The following is a 14,859-nucleotide window of genomic DNA, read 5'->3' as shown; positions in this document are numbered from 1 at the left end:
GAGGTGACAGAGTGAGACAGCCGAGGATCCAAGCCCAGGCCAGTAAAACAGCAAATACACAGGAAGTCCAGACAGAGATGAACATGAGGACTTTTCCAGGGCCAGGTCACTGTGGCAAAGCAGCAAGAGTGTCTGTGAGGGCAAGCAGCAGGCCTTGCCAATGGTGACCATGAAAGCGGGTGCTCCATGGGTTCAGCTAGAGACTACTGCAGAGCTGACCTGCATGCAGCTCGAAGCTACCTAGGAGCCAGGAGAGCGTGTTCTGAGAAACACTTGTTATTCAGACCCGCAAATCTGCTTCGATGCTGCAATACCCCACCACTGTGGCACTATTAGAGATGGCTGATTCGAAACTGACAGATGACTTATAGCACATACTGAATTGTCTCTGGAGCCTATTTTATAATTCATCAATATTTGGGGGAAAATGACAGCTTTTTAGGGAATTGCCAAGAACTTAATGAAATAAGGGTTAATTAGGCGGGCTAACTATAAAGAGATTTCCGTCATATCAAGCACAGCTGTAGTAACTTCACCCACACCCGTAATGACCATGTTGTACATACATGTGTGACTTTAGATTCCAGCCTTTCACCCAGTGAATCAGAAATCCAGGGAAGGAGAGTGGTCAACAGGAATTTCCCTTGTATGGAATAAGTTATTTCCGTTAGCTTATGTGCTCTTTTGTAATTATTCTTCCAACTCTTCAGAAACAGTCATGGAACACTCCCTCATCCTTTCTATGTGGCCAGCCTTCTGGGACTCCCAGATGAAAGAACCTAGTCTTGACTCACAGATGCCTGCGATCTGGGAGGGGAGGGTGAAATCGTTCCCAAAGGTGTTTTGTTCCTTTTTGTTTGCAACTGCAAGTCCTGCCTCTATATTTGGGTTGTACATGTCTTGAAGGCAGGGATCCCCTCTTCTGTTTTTCTGGCCTTCACCTATAGGAGGTCGAGAGGTCACCTGATAGCTAGCTAACTAGTTTCATGTATACCGGAAGAGCCACAGAGAAATGAACAGACTCCAACGGGTTAAGGTCTCTAGCACTGACAACAGCAGTGAAACAGGACGTGTGAGGAAAAGCTATGAGACTGATGCTGTCTTCCCCTAGGAAATTCTTTAATTCACTGTAACAACTCATGCGGAATTCAGAAAAGAAGGAGACAATGGTCTGCACTCAGAACAAATAGCACTTCGCTGTTCCCAACAAGGAAAGAGCATTTCTAAGTGCGCAAGGATGTGTGAGCAAGGGAGCTCAAGTATGCGTGTGTGATGCACATATATGGTAAGAACCTTTTATCAGGTACAGAAAATGTGGAAATTGAAAAGAATCTAGTCTGGTTACCCATGTGAGCAAATGTGAGGCAGGGGAATAGTAAGCCTTAACAAATGCCTGTATGTTACAAACACACACACACACACACACACACACACACACACACACACACACCACATTTATTTGCAAGGACACTATCAGAACATTTTACAGAAGTTGGGATTAGCATTACAGATACAGAATTTTACATAAGAAACCCCATTACTTTAAGCTTTAAAATGCAATACTTAGTTATGTGGTTTTTCTCTTTGCTTTATTTTGAAAATATTTGTTTGCCTTTAGTCTCACATTTTTTCAAAATCACCACCCAATTTGGTAGTCAATGAAGTGTTTCCTACTTAAATGAATTTGTTTTACAATTGTGTCTGTTTTGGCATGTTCTTCACACCAAAGTTTACCTTTCAATGAAATAGATTTGCTATCCAAATTGGATTGATGGACATTAAGTGATGATGATGACTCTATTGATTTTGGGGGGTGTGTAAAAGAAGTTTTCTGTGCACAAGGTGGTCTTCTAGATGCACAAGCTGCACTTGCCGTTACACAGAACACGACGGGTATACAGAGCCATCGTTATTAGATGATTGGGAGAGTTCTCCCAAGTGGCCCTGTTCTCCCCACAGACCCTCCCGGCAGCAGGCAGGAAGCAGGTGCGGGACTGCTGATCCTCGGTTCCAGCCACAGAAAAGTGCTGGGAAGGTAAGATTGCTCTGTGGTGCCAGCTGATATACTGGTGAATTGTGATAAGCAATTTTGAGAACTTTGAAAAAGAAGATATTTTCTCAAAATCATAATTTACTGTAGTCAGATTAGCTCATTTTCAAAGGAAGGTCTATAAATTATAGACTGAGCATCTTTTACAGTCTGTATAAGTGAAATATAGATAGAACACTGACAGAATTCATCTCGTTGGTACCCAATCACACACTGCAATATTCTGCTCTAGATTTTCTATAAAATGTGTTTAGTGCAGAAGAAATAAAAGTGGATGGCCTTCTCGCAAGGAAAAGGGCACGTATGTCTTTTTACTGACTTATTCCTTTTAGAAAATCCAGACTCCATGCTTTTTTCCCACGGCTGATATTCAGAGCAGACACAGTGAGTGCCAGGAGGGCCCGGAGGCCCGTGCATTAAGACGTGACTGGGCTGCAGATGCGCTTGTTATTTAAATGGAAACAACAAATAGAAATTCTTCATATAAACATGGGATTTTAGGGTTCATTCAGCCAATTTCCCTTCATTTTGGGGATGTGTAAACCAAGGCTCAGAGGTGAGAGTTCACTTAGAAATGCTCACACTCAGCCAGAGTTGTGGTGACCTGTCCCCCTCAGAGTCAGTTCTGTGAGGACTCTGGCTACTGTTGTCCCAGGACTCCCATCCCCCAGGTCCGGCTGCCATCGACGGAGTCTGGCTTGCATCTTCCCCTATTCTTATTTCTAAGAGAGGAGCAGGCCAGCTCCTGTCTAACCCTTCACCCGTGCTCTTGACGCCTCTATAATATAGCTATTTCCCCCAAGTCTCAGCCCACGGCACTGCCTTTTCTTTTCCAGGAAACTGAGGTTGTCAGGAGAGGGTGCCATTCTAAGTGTGTTGTTCATTTGCTTTGGTTACATTGATTTCACTGCATCCTCACCTGTCTCTGTTCTCCAGGTCAGAAAGATGTTGTCTCTTATAAGGCTGAACTACAGATTTGCACTCTGCCTCCGTGGAAAACATCCCCTCAGCGGCCTGCCTTCTAAGGTGTTAATCTCTCCCTTTCTCCTGATTCTTTCTGCAGCACATACGATTTTCAAAGGTCTCCCACCTTTAAAATATCCTTTGATTGTAAATGCTTTTCTGTTTCTTTCTCTTCCTTTCTCGGCTAAACTTCTGATAAGATTGAACTCAGTCTACTCATTCGTGTTTTCTACTCTTGCCTTGACTCTACAGACTGCTTTCCGTCCCACCATTCATAGTGAATGCTGGTTGTTTTCTGGTCACTCAACATCCCTTTATCCATTCAACCTTCCTAAAATGTCCTTGATGTCCTTTTGGGGGCTACTTCTTCCCCAAGGGGTAGCCTATCAATTAGGGGCCCTGGAGAGCAAGGGATGAGCACGTGAACCAATCTGGGGGAGCCAGATGCTCTGTTCTGAACCCTGAACACAGTGAGAAAGCCTGGAAATTGTTGGTGCTCATCCTCTCTGCATCAGCACCATGACCAGACTGTCTGGCTGTGAGGCCCGCCCACTCACCGGCCCTCTGGAGTTGGTGTCTTTCCCCTGTCTGTTTGCAAGCCTTATTCATCACATCAACACCCTGAGCTCCTAATTTTCTTCTAATAAATGTCCCTTTGCCTTAAATTAGCCTGAGTTGATTTCTGTTGCATACAACCAAAGAACTCGGATAGGTCATTCCTCTGAAACTACTCAGGCAAAAGATTACCAATGACCTTTTCCATGTAAAATCCAATGACTATTAAGATTAGATTAGATCAGCAACACTAAATGGAACATAGGATTCGCCAGCTCAATGCCTTCTATTGTAACAAACAAACAGGCACACTTCCTGTGTCTACCTTTCCTTACTCCTAGAACGGCATTTCACACCCTCATTGATAAGGCCTCAACCAGCTTTTCAGCCTCAGAGTTCACTATACTCCCCCTCAACTCTCCAACAGCCACACCAGGCCACTGGCTCTTTTCCCATTTGGCCATTTACTCTCCTTTCTCTGCCCCCTCTCCCCAAGTGGTTATTGTCTCATTCTTGCCATTTAAAGTTCTTTCTCTTATTAAGGTCCAGCTCCTCACCACATTCTCCATGAACTCCTCTGAGATTCCCTCTGGAGAACTGGGCCCTTCACTATAGCTGTCATCATTCTGACCTACATGTATTATAGTGAACTGTTGAAATGATTACCTATTACCATATTCTATGTTCTTTGAGGACAAGTGAGATATAAATATCTTTAATTTCTTAGTGCCAGTGATATAGTAAGTGTATCATTAAATGCTAAAAAGTATTAGAAAGCCTACTTTGAGTTAATTTGTCAACAAGACAAATCAGGCTCTTAGGTTGATTTTCCAACTTTTTACAGAGGGAAACCAAGATCTTTGGGCAGAGAGAACCTCAAAGGGAGTCATCTCTTCGGGAAGAGCCTGCTGCCACAAGGGCTCTGTACAGCGCCCCTCTCCTACTGATGACAGCTGTTAGTGCCTTGTTTATCGGGTGATATGCTGGGAGGAGGTGATGTGAAGTGTGGCAGTACCTGGGTGGGAATTATGGAGGGAGGGATGGCTTGAATCAGCGACATTAATATGATTGTTGAAATGGTTGGCAGTAGATTGAAATGAAGAGGAATGTTTATTGAACAAGTATAAATTAATAAGAGTTGGGGCTATAATTACCCAGGTCAAAAAAGATCCATCTTAAAAATCCAGTTCATTAAGGAAGATCTAGCAAAGGTAATAGTGACAGTTCAAGGGAGAACAATTTTGGCAATGTCTATGAAAAGAATCTGTCTCTTCCCTTCATTATGGGTATGATTCTTGGCACAACTTGCAAGATTTTGCAGAAAATATTATTATTGTTTTGTACTGTTAGGTGTTACCTACGCTATTCCTACTATTAATCAGTATTTCCACATTTTATAAACCTGGCCTCTTTCTTGCTTGCTTCTTCCATTGCTCTGGGAACTGGTGACTTTTGTAGAAAAGCAGATGTTCTTTGTTGTATGTGAAAGGGGCACTTGGAATGTTAATATACTTCCCTTGCATGTGAATTAGAAAGTTAATTCCGATGTGTAGTGTTCATCTTAAACTTTTTTCTTTCATTACTCTTTTAGTGACAAATGTTAGGAAAGGAATTATGCCAACCTCTTTGGGTGGGTAATAATCTTTAAAGCATCCATTTAGGTGGTTCCCTCCAATCCTCTATATCAGTGGTCGGCAAACTGCAGCTCGCGAGCCACATGCGGCTCTTTGGCCCCTTGAGTGTGGCTCTTCCACAAAATACCACGGCCTGGGCGAGTCTACTTTGAAGAAGTGGCGTTAGAAGAAGTTTAAGTTTAAAAAATTTGGCTCTCAAAAGAAATTTCAATTGTTGTCCAGTTGATATTTGGCTCTGTTGACTAATGAGTTTGCCGACCACTGCTCTATATTGACAGAGGTTAACATCTCAGTCCCTACTTCTTTTAGCTCCAAAAACACTTTGTCACCTGTTATAAAAACTATTCAGAGCAACTCCACAATAATTTTCCTACATGACTATGAGATCTTATTTGGATTTTTAACACACAGTCGCATTCTAATGAGGTCTTCATAAAACTGACTTAATATGTTTAGAAATCATTAGCTTACATTACCGGTGCAAAACCTCCTTTGGGAGTCCCACAGATTTGGTTAGAAGAATTTTGGCAGATGGATTAGTTCAACACAACAGAGTTTGTGCATCTCCACACCAACAGTGTAAGTGGGAGTGCCTGGGAAATCTGCGACTGGATGAAAAGTTAAATGTCCCTCAGGTGGGTTCATTAAAGAGGGAAAACAATCACAACACATTCCAGTGCAGCTTAAATGCCAGGTGTGCAGCCTTCGGGCAGGTGCCAGGGAAACTGACAAGGGTCCCATCCCAGAACACACGGGCTGAAAGGGGATGCTCAATGGTGACAAGGAAGTCTTAGATAATGACAGGTCCTGGCAGATGCGCCGGGGACCCTGCTGGAGGGAAGTGCAGCGTCTGTGTCTTCTGCACCAGGTGCTGCGACAGGGAAGGGCTCCCAGTGGCTCCAACACCGGCAATTACAGCCGCCTGCTGCAGACTGCTTCAGGGCAGGAATCAGGGGGAAGCGGTTCCCAGCTCTGACTAATGAATCGGCAGCAAGTCTGTGTAAACAAACGGGCATCCAGCTCACTCATGCCTAATTCATGAAGGACACACCATGTGCAGTAAACATGCAAGTAGGTAGTTGTTGCCCTGGAAAACCATGTCATTTTGATTTCTTCGGTGGTTTCTTGCTGCTGTTCATAAGCATGGAAAATGGGAAGTCGTCTCTAGACAAGTGGGCAGCATTAACAATGGGAAAAGGTCAGCACCTGGTCCTGGAGGGAATGTGCCCTCCTGTCAAAACCTCCAAATCATGCCAGACATTTCAAGGGCAGATGCCATTACATTCATGACTAATTGAAGACAGACCTGTCCAAGGGGCTGATGGTAATGAGGTAGGGGCTCTTCAGAGCTTACCACATCTCCACAAACCTGGTAAGGATTTAGAAGGATTTAAAAAAAATAAGCGTATGGGCTTCCATGTATGGATAAAGCTGAAACCTAGTCACCCTCTCCCCTTCAGTTGCACACCTTTAGCTGGGGTTTCTATGGTTATTTGTCAGAAGGAATAGTTTCCACCAAAAAAAATTAGCAGTCATCACCCTGCATGGGACCGTCTAAGTGTCTGATGGAAGGAACAGGGACACCACTGCTTCATGGCCTTATTTATTTATTTATTTATTTTTTTAGATTTAAAAACTTTATTGTTGATATTAGAGAGGGAAGAAAGGAGAGAGAGAGAGAGGTGAGAGCTACATCGATCAATTGCCTCTTTATGTGCCCTGATCAGGAATCAGACCCACGATGAGCTTCCCGTGCACCGGACAGTGCTCCAACCAACAGAGCCATGCGGCCAGGGCTGCACGGCCTTTTCATTTTTCATGTTTCTAAAGTCAGATAACTAAAAACGAAACCTGGCTCTCTGCTAAATGTGCCACGTCCAAGAGACAGTGGGCTTTATTTACTGTAGGAGGGTTTTTGAATTTTTCTTGCACAATCTTCTTTTGAATTTTTAGCCAAAGACTATGCTGTCCTCATCATCTTCCCTTAAAGAAAAAAAAGGTTTATTGTATGGAAATAGCTTACTTCCTAAGACAGAGTCTGGAGACAGTGTGCTTTGGAATTCCAATTAAGCAACAAATAAATTGTGTGCCATTATATTTTTAAAAATCCAGTGGTAGTTATTTTTCATAACTTTTTACTTTTCAAAACAATTCACCTTGGGATTATTTTAAGTAAGTTCAGATGCAAATGAGCCATATTTGGAGGTGGTGGGGAACAGTTACTGTGAAAGCACTGTACTGAGAGAACAGTCTCCAGATAGCTTTCTCCTTAGCGGACGTAGGCAGTCAACAAATATTTGTGAAATGAACGAAGGATTCAGAATTCATCACACAGATCAGGGGAAGAAACCCAAGTGCATGAAAACAGATAAAATACTGAGTTTAATTATGCCATAGTTAATCTAGTTTATGCTAATTGCTCTCTGACACTATGTTGGATGAATTCTCATTCATTCATTTCCTTGGGCATTTACTGAGTGCCCAGAGGGAGAGACCACATTTCGCAAGGCTGTCTCTTTCCTTACAGAAGCTACTTTCTGGTGGAGTTGGTAGTTTTTGTTCCAGTAGTCATTACTGCTTTCATAGCTAAAGAAGGTAGATTTGGAGTGGGAAATAAAGAATTATAAACACCACTGTAGGTCTTAGGGTTGTTGGTGCAAAGATAAGGGTTATATTAATACCTCTATTTATTAAGTCTTCAAAAACGGGGCAGGAACTTTCCTAACCACCTGACATATAGAAACTCATTTAATCTGTTTTTTTTTTAATGCTTTCTTTTTTTTTAAATTTATTTTTTTAATTTTATTGTTTAAGGTATTACAAATAGTAGTACATATTTCTCCTCCCCCCCCCCCCCCATTGACCTCCCCCGGCCTCCCTTACCCCTCCCACCCCCCCCCACTTGCCCTCACCCCCGCCCCCGCCAGTGTCTTGCATCCACTGGTTGTGCTTATATGCATGCATACAAGTCCTTTGGCTGATCTCTTACCCCCGCTCCCCAACCCTCCCCTGCCTTCCCGCTGTCGTTTGACAGTTTGTTTGATGCTTCTTTGCCTCCATCTCTATTTTTGTTCAATAGTTTATAATTTTCTTTATTATCCATAAATGAGTGAGATCATGTGGCATTTATCTTTCACTAACTCTGGCTTATTTCACTTAGCATAATGCTCTCCAGCTCCATCCATGCTGTTGCAAATGGTAAGAATTAGTTCTTTTAAAAGAACCTTATAAAGCAGGTGCCGAGGGGGAAAGGTCGGGGGTTGGGAGGGAGAAGAGGCTCAGTGACCAGAGACACAGGGAGCATGGCTGCTCCAGGCTCTAGGCCAGCCTCTGTCTCACTGCCTCCCAGCAGAGAGGGGACTGAAAGACAGGAATGGCTTTCACACTCTTAGTACCTAAAATATTGCATTGTACGTTTTTATCCTTTTACCGCCTTTTTATTAAATTTATTATTGGGGTGACATTGGTCAATAAGATTATATAAGTTGCAAGCATACATTAACCTTTTTTCCCCTTTGATACATTCTTTAAAAATATGGTCATATGCTGAGTGAAATAACCAGTCAGAGAAAGGCAAGTACCACATGATTTCACTCATATGTGGAATTCAATGAACAAATGGAACTAACAAGCAAAATAGAGACAGACTCATAGCTAGAGAGCAGACAGATAGTTGGGGGGCGGGGGGCTGGGGAGAGTGGAGGGATTGAGCAAAAAGAAAAGAGAAGGAACTCATGGATACAGACAACAGTGTGGTGACTGCAGAGGAGAGGGGGCGGGTGGGTGGTAGTGCAGGAGGGTGTAGGCGGGATAAATGGTGATGGGAAAAAATACAATAAAACAAAGAAAAAAGATGCCAGCACTTTCCTGATTCTTGAGCAGCTGGCACTATGATGTGACCCTTTGTAAGAGAGTGTTGTGCTAGATGGACGCGCAAGTTGGCATTTTTACTCTCCCGAGATAAAGGCCTGAACCTCCTCAAACAAAAGAAAAGGTCATAAATATTTTCCCCCATATTTTTCTAAAAGTTTTAAAGCTTTCATATATATATATATTTAGAAAGAATCATTGATCGGCTGCCTCCTGCATGCCCCCCAATGGGGATTGAGCCCGCAACCCTAGGCATGTGCCCTTGACTGAAATCGAGCCTGAGACCCTTCAGTCTGAAGGCCGATGCTCTATCCACTGAGCCAAACCAGCTAGGGCTATTTTGGTTCTTATCTAGTATCCATTTTTGGGTGTTTTATGGCGGCAGCTATTTTTTGTCCACGTGAAGAACCAAATATCCCAGCTCAGTTGATTGAAAGGCTCATGCTCTCCCACTAATCACATATTTTCCCACGTATGCCTACAGTCAACATCTGGGGTATTTTCATCTGTTGTTCTATTTATCTCTTCCAAATTTGTGGTACCTAGAATTTTCCCCTTTATGGGGGAGCAAGCTTTCTTTCTCTCTTCTTTTAGAATAATTTTTATAAGATTTGAATTATCCAGTTCTTGAATATTTGGTAGAACATATGTGTGTGTAAATATATTCAGGACTGGTTTTTTTTTTCATGGCTTATTTTTTAACCATAATTCACTTTTAAAATAATTATTGTCTATTCAGAATTTCTGTTTCTTTTTGACAATTTTGGAAAATCATATTTGTCAATAAAACTGCCTAATGTATCTAAATTTTCAAATTTATTGTTAGTTATTCATATTACTTGTTCTAATAAAACATCTTTATCCTATTCCTAATATTTATTTTTGGTTTTCTTTCTCTTACTCTGATTGCCAGATGTTTATTTTATCCGTTTTTCATACAGCCTTTTTGATTACGTTGATTTTTATTATTTTCTTTGCTTTCTATTTAATCATTTTCTGCTCCTCATTTATTATTTCCTCTTTTCTTTCTTTAGTTGTACTCAGTTCTTCATTTAGCTTTTTGAATTAGATATTTAGTCTTCTTTTCTAACAACATGTAAGAATATATCTCTTTAGGTACCCTTTATTTGCATCCTATAAGTTGACTATATGGTACTTTATGACTCACAGCTCTAAATGTTTTCTGATTTATGGCAGGGTGTTTTACTTTGACCCATTAGTTAGTGGAAGTGCTTTCTCACCCAGATCCTAAGTGAAGATTGATTTGCTTCCTTGTTATTTCCCTGTTTTGGTGCCTGGCTGCCTTCCTTTACACTTTCTCTGAGGGTCTACCCTCTGCAGGTTTAGGTTTTATGTGGCAGTCTCAGTTCAAATTCTTAGCACTTCACAGGTCCAAGATGTTATCTCCCATTAAACATCAACTCCCCATTTCCCTTTCTTCCCAGCCCTTGGCTCGCCGTGTTTTCGTGCCATACCATCCTCTTGTGTTCTCTGCTTCCGCGGGTATGACTACTCTAGGTATGTGGAACCATGCAGTATTTGTCCTCCTGCGACTGGCTTTTTCCACTTAGTATAATGTCCTCCAGGTTCATCCAGGTTGTAAATGGCAGGATTTTTTTTTATCAAGTCTGATTGAGAATTTTAAGAAACAAAACCTTTATGGTTTCTGCCTCAGTATTTCAATTCTAGGCTGGCTTTTGCTGAGGCTAGATCTCACAGTGTCAGCTTCTCTAAGACGTAATGGGTTCTGGAGTTGGGCAGAACCATGGAAGTGACCCTATTATAAAACAAAGCAACTGCCCTCTGAGTATTTTCTCATTTTTAAATTTCACTTTGGAAATAATCCTACAAAATAGGATTGAAATATTTAAGAGGATTAGAAATATTTAAGAGTTTCCTGGTTAAACAAAAATAGTGCCATCAATGGTTAATACAGATAAAATGATCCATAACCTTGGAACAGAGGATGATCTCCATTCTGCAGGTTGGGAAGTGGAGGCCCAGGGAAGTAAAATCTCAGCCAGAGGAGGTGCTGAATTCAAACCTAAGGACTGGATCCAGCACTGTACACCGTATCTAGAGTCAGTTTTCCTGAATTAAGGAATGCAGTTATGTCTAATGCGGCACCCGGGAGTTTTGATACCCAACAGCCAACATTCGTGCTTAGAGGTGTTTATGTGTGCCCAACAGAGCCAGATAACAACTACTTTTAAATCTTGAGTGCCTTTCCTGTCGCTATTGCAACAAATGAAAGCAATGCAGACTATGTTTACTGGTAATTTATAAGCAAATGCAGCAAGCAGTAGGAGGAGCTGTAGTAGTTCATGTTTTCTGGAGTACACCAAATACTGCTCCAGAAGCTGGCTCTGGCCTTACTTTATGTTACCAACAAAGCAAGGAACAAATGGACATGCTGGTGTCTCACTTACCCTGCCCACTTCCACGAGGTTGGTCACCATTATTATGCTCGCCGTGTTTTCGTGCCACACCATCCTCCAGAAGTCGTAGATGGTCTCCTGCATGGGTCCTGCAGCAGAACAACACAAACTTTTCTTTTTCCTTTGTAAGATTCCAAGTAGAAAATTTCTGGGCTTGCAAATAAATCACATGCAGTTCTCTCACTGTTATAGATGTGTGGGAAGCCACCGCTTGCCAATACTGTCAGTGCACCAAGGAACACGGAAGGCCCATGGACCTTGGGTGTTAGCAGGGCTGAAGCTAAGCACTGATCGTTCCTGTTAAGATAGTGGTGTCTCAAGGCAATTCCCCAACCTGATAATCCTTTTACTGTTTACCAAACTTTACCTTTGATATGCCTGTATGCATTGCTAAAGGACAAGTGTGTATTCAAGTAAATTAATAGCAGAACTGGCCAGAAGTCGGTGTGTCTCTTCAAGAAAGAGGCTCCACCTGGCCCCCAATGCCTTCTAAATTCATATTTCTTGTATACCATTTTCATTTGTGTGTCGGCCCCTCCTTCAGATCCTTGAACCCCGCCGTGAAGGTTGCGGCATAGATGGACATAGCTCTCCTTTCTAGTGTTGATGCAAAAGGGTACTCTTTTTAAGAGTACCTATAGAAATACAGAATTTTTCATTCATAGTTGAATTTTCTCATATCATCCAACATATCTGTATTTGAGCTTTTTCTACCCCTAAACTACTGACTTGAAAGAAAGGTATTTTCCATCATTTGGCTATTTATCTCCATAATACTCAAGAGTGATATTTTAAAACATGGATAACATTACTCTTCTTGCTAACAATTGGCAGATATCCCAGGGAAATGGTATACAGAATGAAATGAGCCTCTACAGGAAAATGTCCTTTTCTTGTGTCTAATATTTTTCTTATTCTATCAAATTAACCCATTTTGGGGGGGGGGGGTCTGACTTCCTAAAGTGAGAGAGAAGTTAAGAGTTTTAAGCAGTTCTACTTCTTGTCACTGAACATGATAAGCACCTCCTTTCTTAGCTCTTGGAAGATCTGAGAATTAAAAACTCTTTCTAATGGACTGGGGTAAAAACATGGGAAAATGTGTATTTCAGAATGCCAGTGCTACAGATACCAGCCGGTATAGAGAGTTGAAATTCAATATTTCTTTTAATCCAGATTTTAGAAAATCCCCAAACTCCATTTGATGATCATGCATATTTGGGGGAATAAATGTACCATTATAAGTCTTTATAAGACAAGCAGAAGTGCAGGAAATGTGAGGAATACAACTTCAAAGCCACAGAGAGGCACATGCTATGTGTGGAATCAGATAACCGTTCAGGTACGTGCTGGGATTGGGATCCAGTTGTGCTGTAGTATCTTGACAACATAGACTAATGGATTTGGAGCTCAATATCTGAACTGGAGATTGGCCTCAGCTTTTTCACTGGCTTTGTGATTTTGGGCATGTCACTCAGCCACTGTGAGCTTTAGTGTCTTCATCTTTCCTTATCTACATATTGATTTCAATAACATTTGTTGGGGTTATTTTGAGAATTCATGGAGTCAATGAACACTCAGGCATTTTATAAACAGCAAAGCACTAGAACAAAAACAAGGTGCATTGAAAGATATTTATTAATGGTTATTCCTTGGCTGAGGCTTGGATACTGAGCAATGGTGGCACATTCAAGGGGACCCTTCAGGCACCTCCCATTTCTCCTGACCAATTATCAACTGGTTTTGTGTAATTTTTTTCTCCTTCCTCACTATCAAAGCCTCCCTCCTTTCTTTCCCCAATTCAAGCCTCCACCATCCCTCCTTGTGCTTCTGACTACACATTCTTACCCTCCCCATGAAAACCAACTCCACTCCCTGATATCACTGAGTCTAGTCCCTTTATGGAACCTTGTATACCACCTCCCCAAAAATTGCACTTGCCATTTTGGCCCCTGTCCCTTGGCACATGCATGCCATTCTCCTGATGTATAGGCTGAAATTTTCAGTGACTTCAATCTAAGGTTACAGAGGAGACAAGTAAACATCAGATCCATCAATGACTACGTTTCCAGTTTGCTGAGAGGTACATCCATTGTGTATGTAACAGCTGGTTACTTACTTACAAGAAATGAAATACCAAGTCCAGCTTTGTGCAAACAGACAGTCTTCCCAATGTGACCCGCAAAATAAAGGAGTGGCCCAGACACTTTTTGCCTCCTTCATTAGATACACAGGCCTGTGCCACCTGTTCTGAAACTTCTGGGAATAATGTTGATGACAATGGCTGCAGTGGATGCATCCGATGTTCCGGCATCAGGGGTGGTGTGTGCCGCCAGGAAGAAAGCTACCTTCCCCCTCAAGGCCCAACAGGAGTCTTCCCAGAGACATTGTAGGCTATAGGGCCAAGTTCCAAAGTGCAACTCACCTGCCCTTCCTTAGGTGTAGACCCCATTGTGATTACTTTCAACTTCCCCCTGGAGGGGAGCATGGCTGTTGTGGTTTATGGCCCATAGCAGGGGCTCAATGAACAAATGAAATATTAAATATATAAGTATTTAAAAGTATTAACATACAATAGTTGCATGGTTCCTTTTCTTGACTTATATTTCAGAGGTTATCTGCAGAAACTTAAAAGCACTTTGCCTTTACTTTTTCCCAATTCATTACATGGGGGCATCTTTTGTAAGATCTAGGTTTCCCTGCCCTAAGGCTTTGCCCCCCAACTTAACTCATTCCATTCCCCTAGGTCGCCAGAGTGCCACCCTAGCCTCCCAGTAGCTGTTCTCTATTGAGGGCAGAGGTTCTCAACTCTGGCTGCATATTACAATGGTTGTGGAGCTTTTAAAAAATCCTGATGTCCTAATCCAAGAGACTCTGATTCAATTGACTGGGGGTGGGGTTTGGGTCTGGGTGTGTTTTTGAATCTCTCCTGGTGGAGAACCACAGATCTACCGCATTAGGGGCATTGGACTCCACCTTCTGACCTAACTACCAGGTGGTCTCATATGAGGTGGTTGTTTGTTTTGAATCTACTGCTTAGCTAAACCCTAATACAAGGTCTCAGAATCCAGGAATCCCATTCTTTCTGATTTAGAGGAAACTTCACTTACAAAATGTCATCTCAGAACACAGCTGTCCCACCTCAGCATTGGGCTGAGCATCAGTTAAGGTGACACCAGTTATAAATATTTACATAACTAAATTTGGGTTATTCTTAAAATAAAGGGTGTTTATAAGCATTAGTGGCTCACTTTTATACCTGTCTTGATGATTTTCTTACCCACTGACTTGGACTATGAAAAAAAAAAATTAGGATAGAAAAACGAATAAGGTAGGGTTCTTTTCAATGCTA

At 41.9% G+C, this 14,859-nt stretch overlaps 1 protein-coding gene across 2 annotated transcripts in view; it reads right to left on the bottom strand.

Moving 5' to 3' along the window:
* PTPRM (protein tyrosine phosphatase receptor type M) overlaps nt 1-14,859 on the bottom strand; it is a 642,938-nt gene that overhangs the window by 41,837 nt on the left and 586,242 nt on the right. For both annotated transcript variants that reach the window (XM_079785235.1, XM_079785234.1), the window contains one exon: nt 11,502-11,599. In XM_079785235.1, coding sequence (XP_079641361.1) covers nt 11,502-11,599 — 98 coding nt within the window. The remainder of the gene's footprint in view (nt 1-11,501; nt 11,600-14,859) is intronic.

This window comes from Cnephaeus nilssonii (assembly GCF_951640355.1).
Source record: "Cnephaeus nilssonii genome assembly, chromosome: 11".
In the NCBI taxonomy this organism is placed as follows: Eukaryota; Metazoa; Chordata; class Mammalia; order Chiroptera; family Vespertilionidae; genus Cnephaeus; species Cnephaeus nilssonii.
Note: the sequence above shows the minus strand (reverse complement) of the source record. Positions and strands in the feature narration are given on the sequence as shown.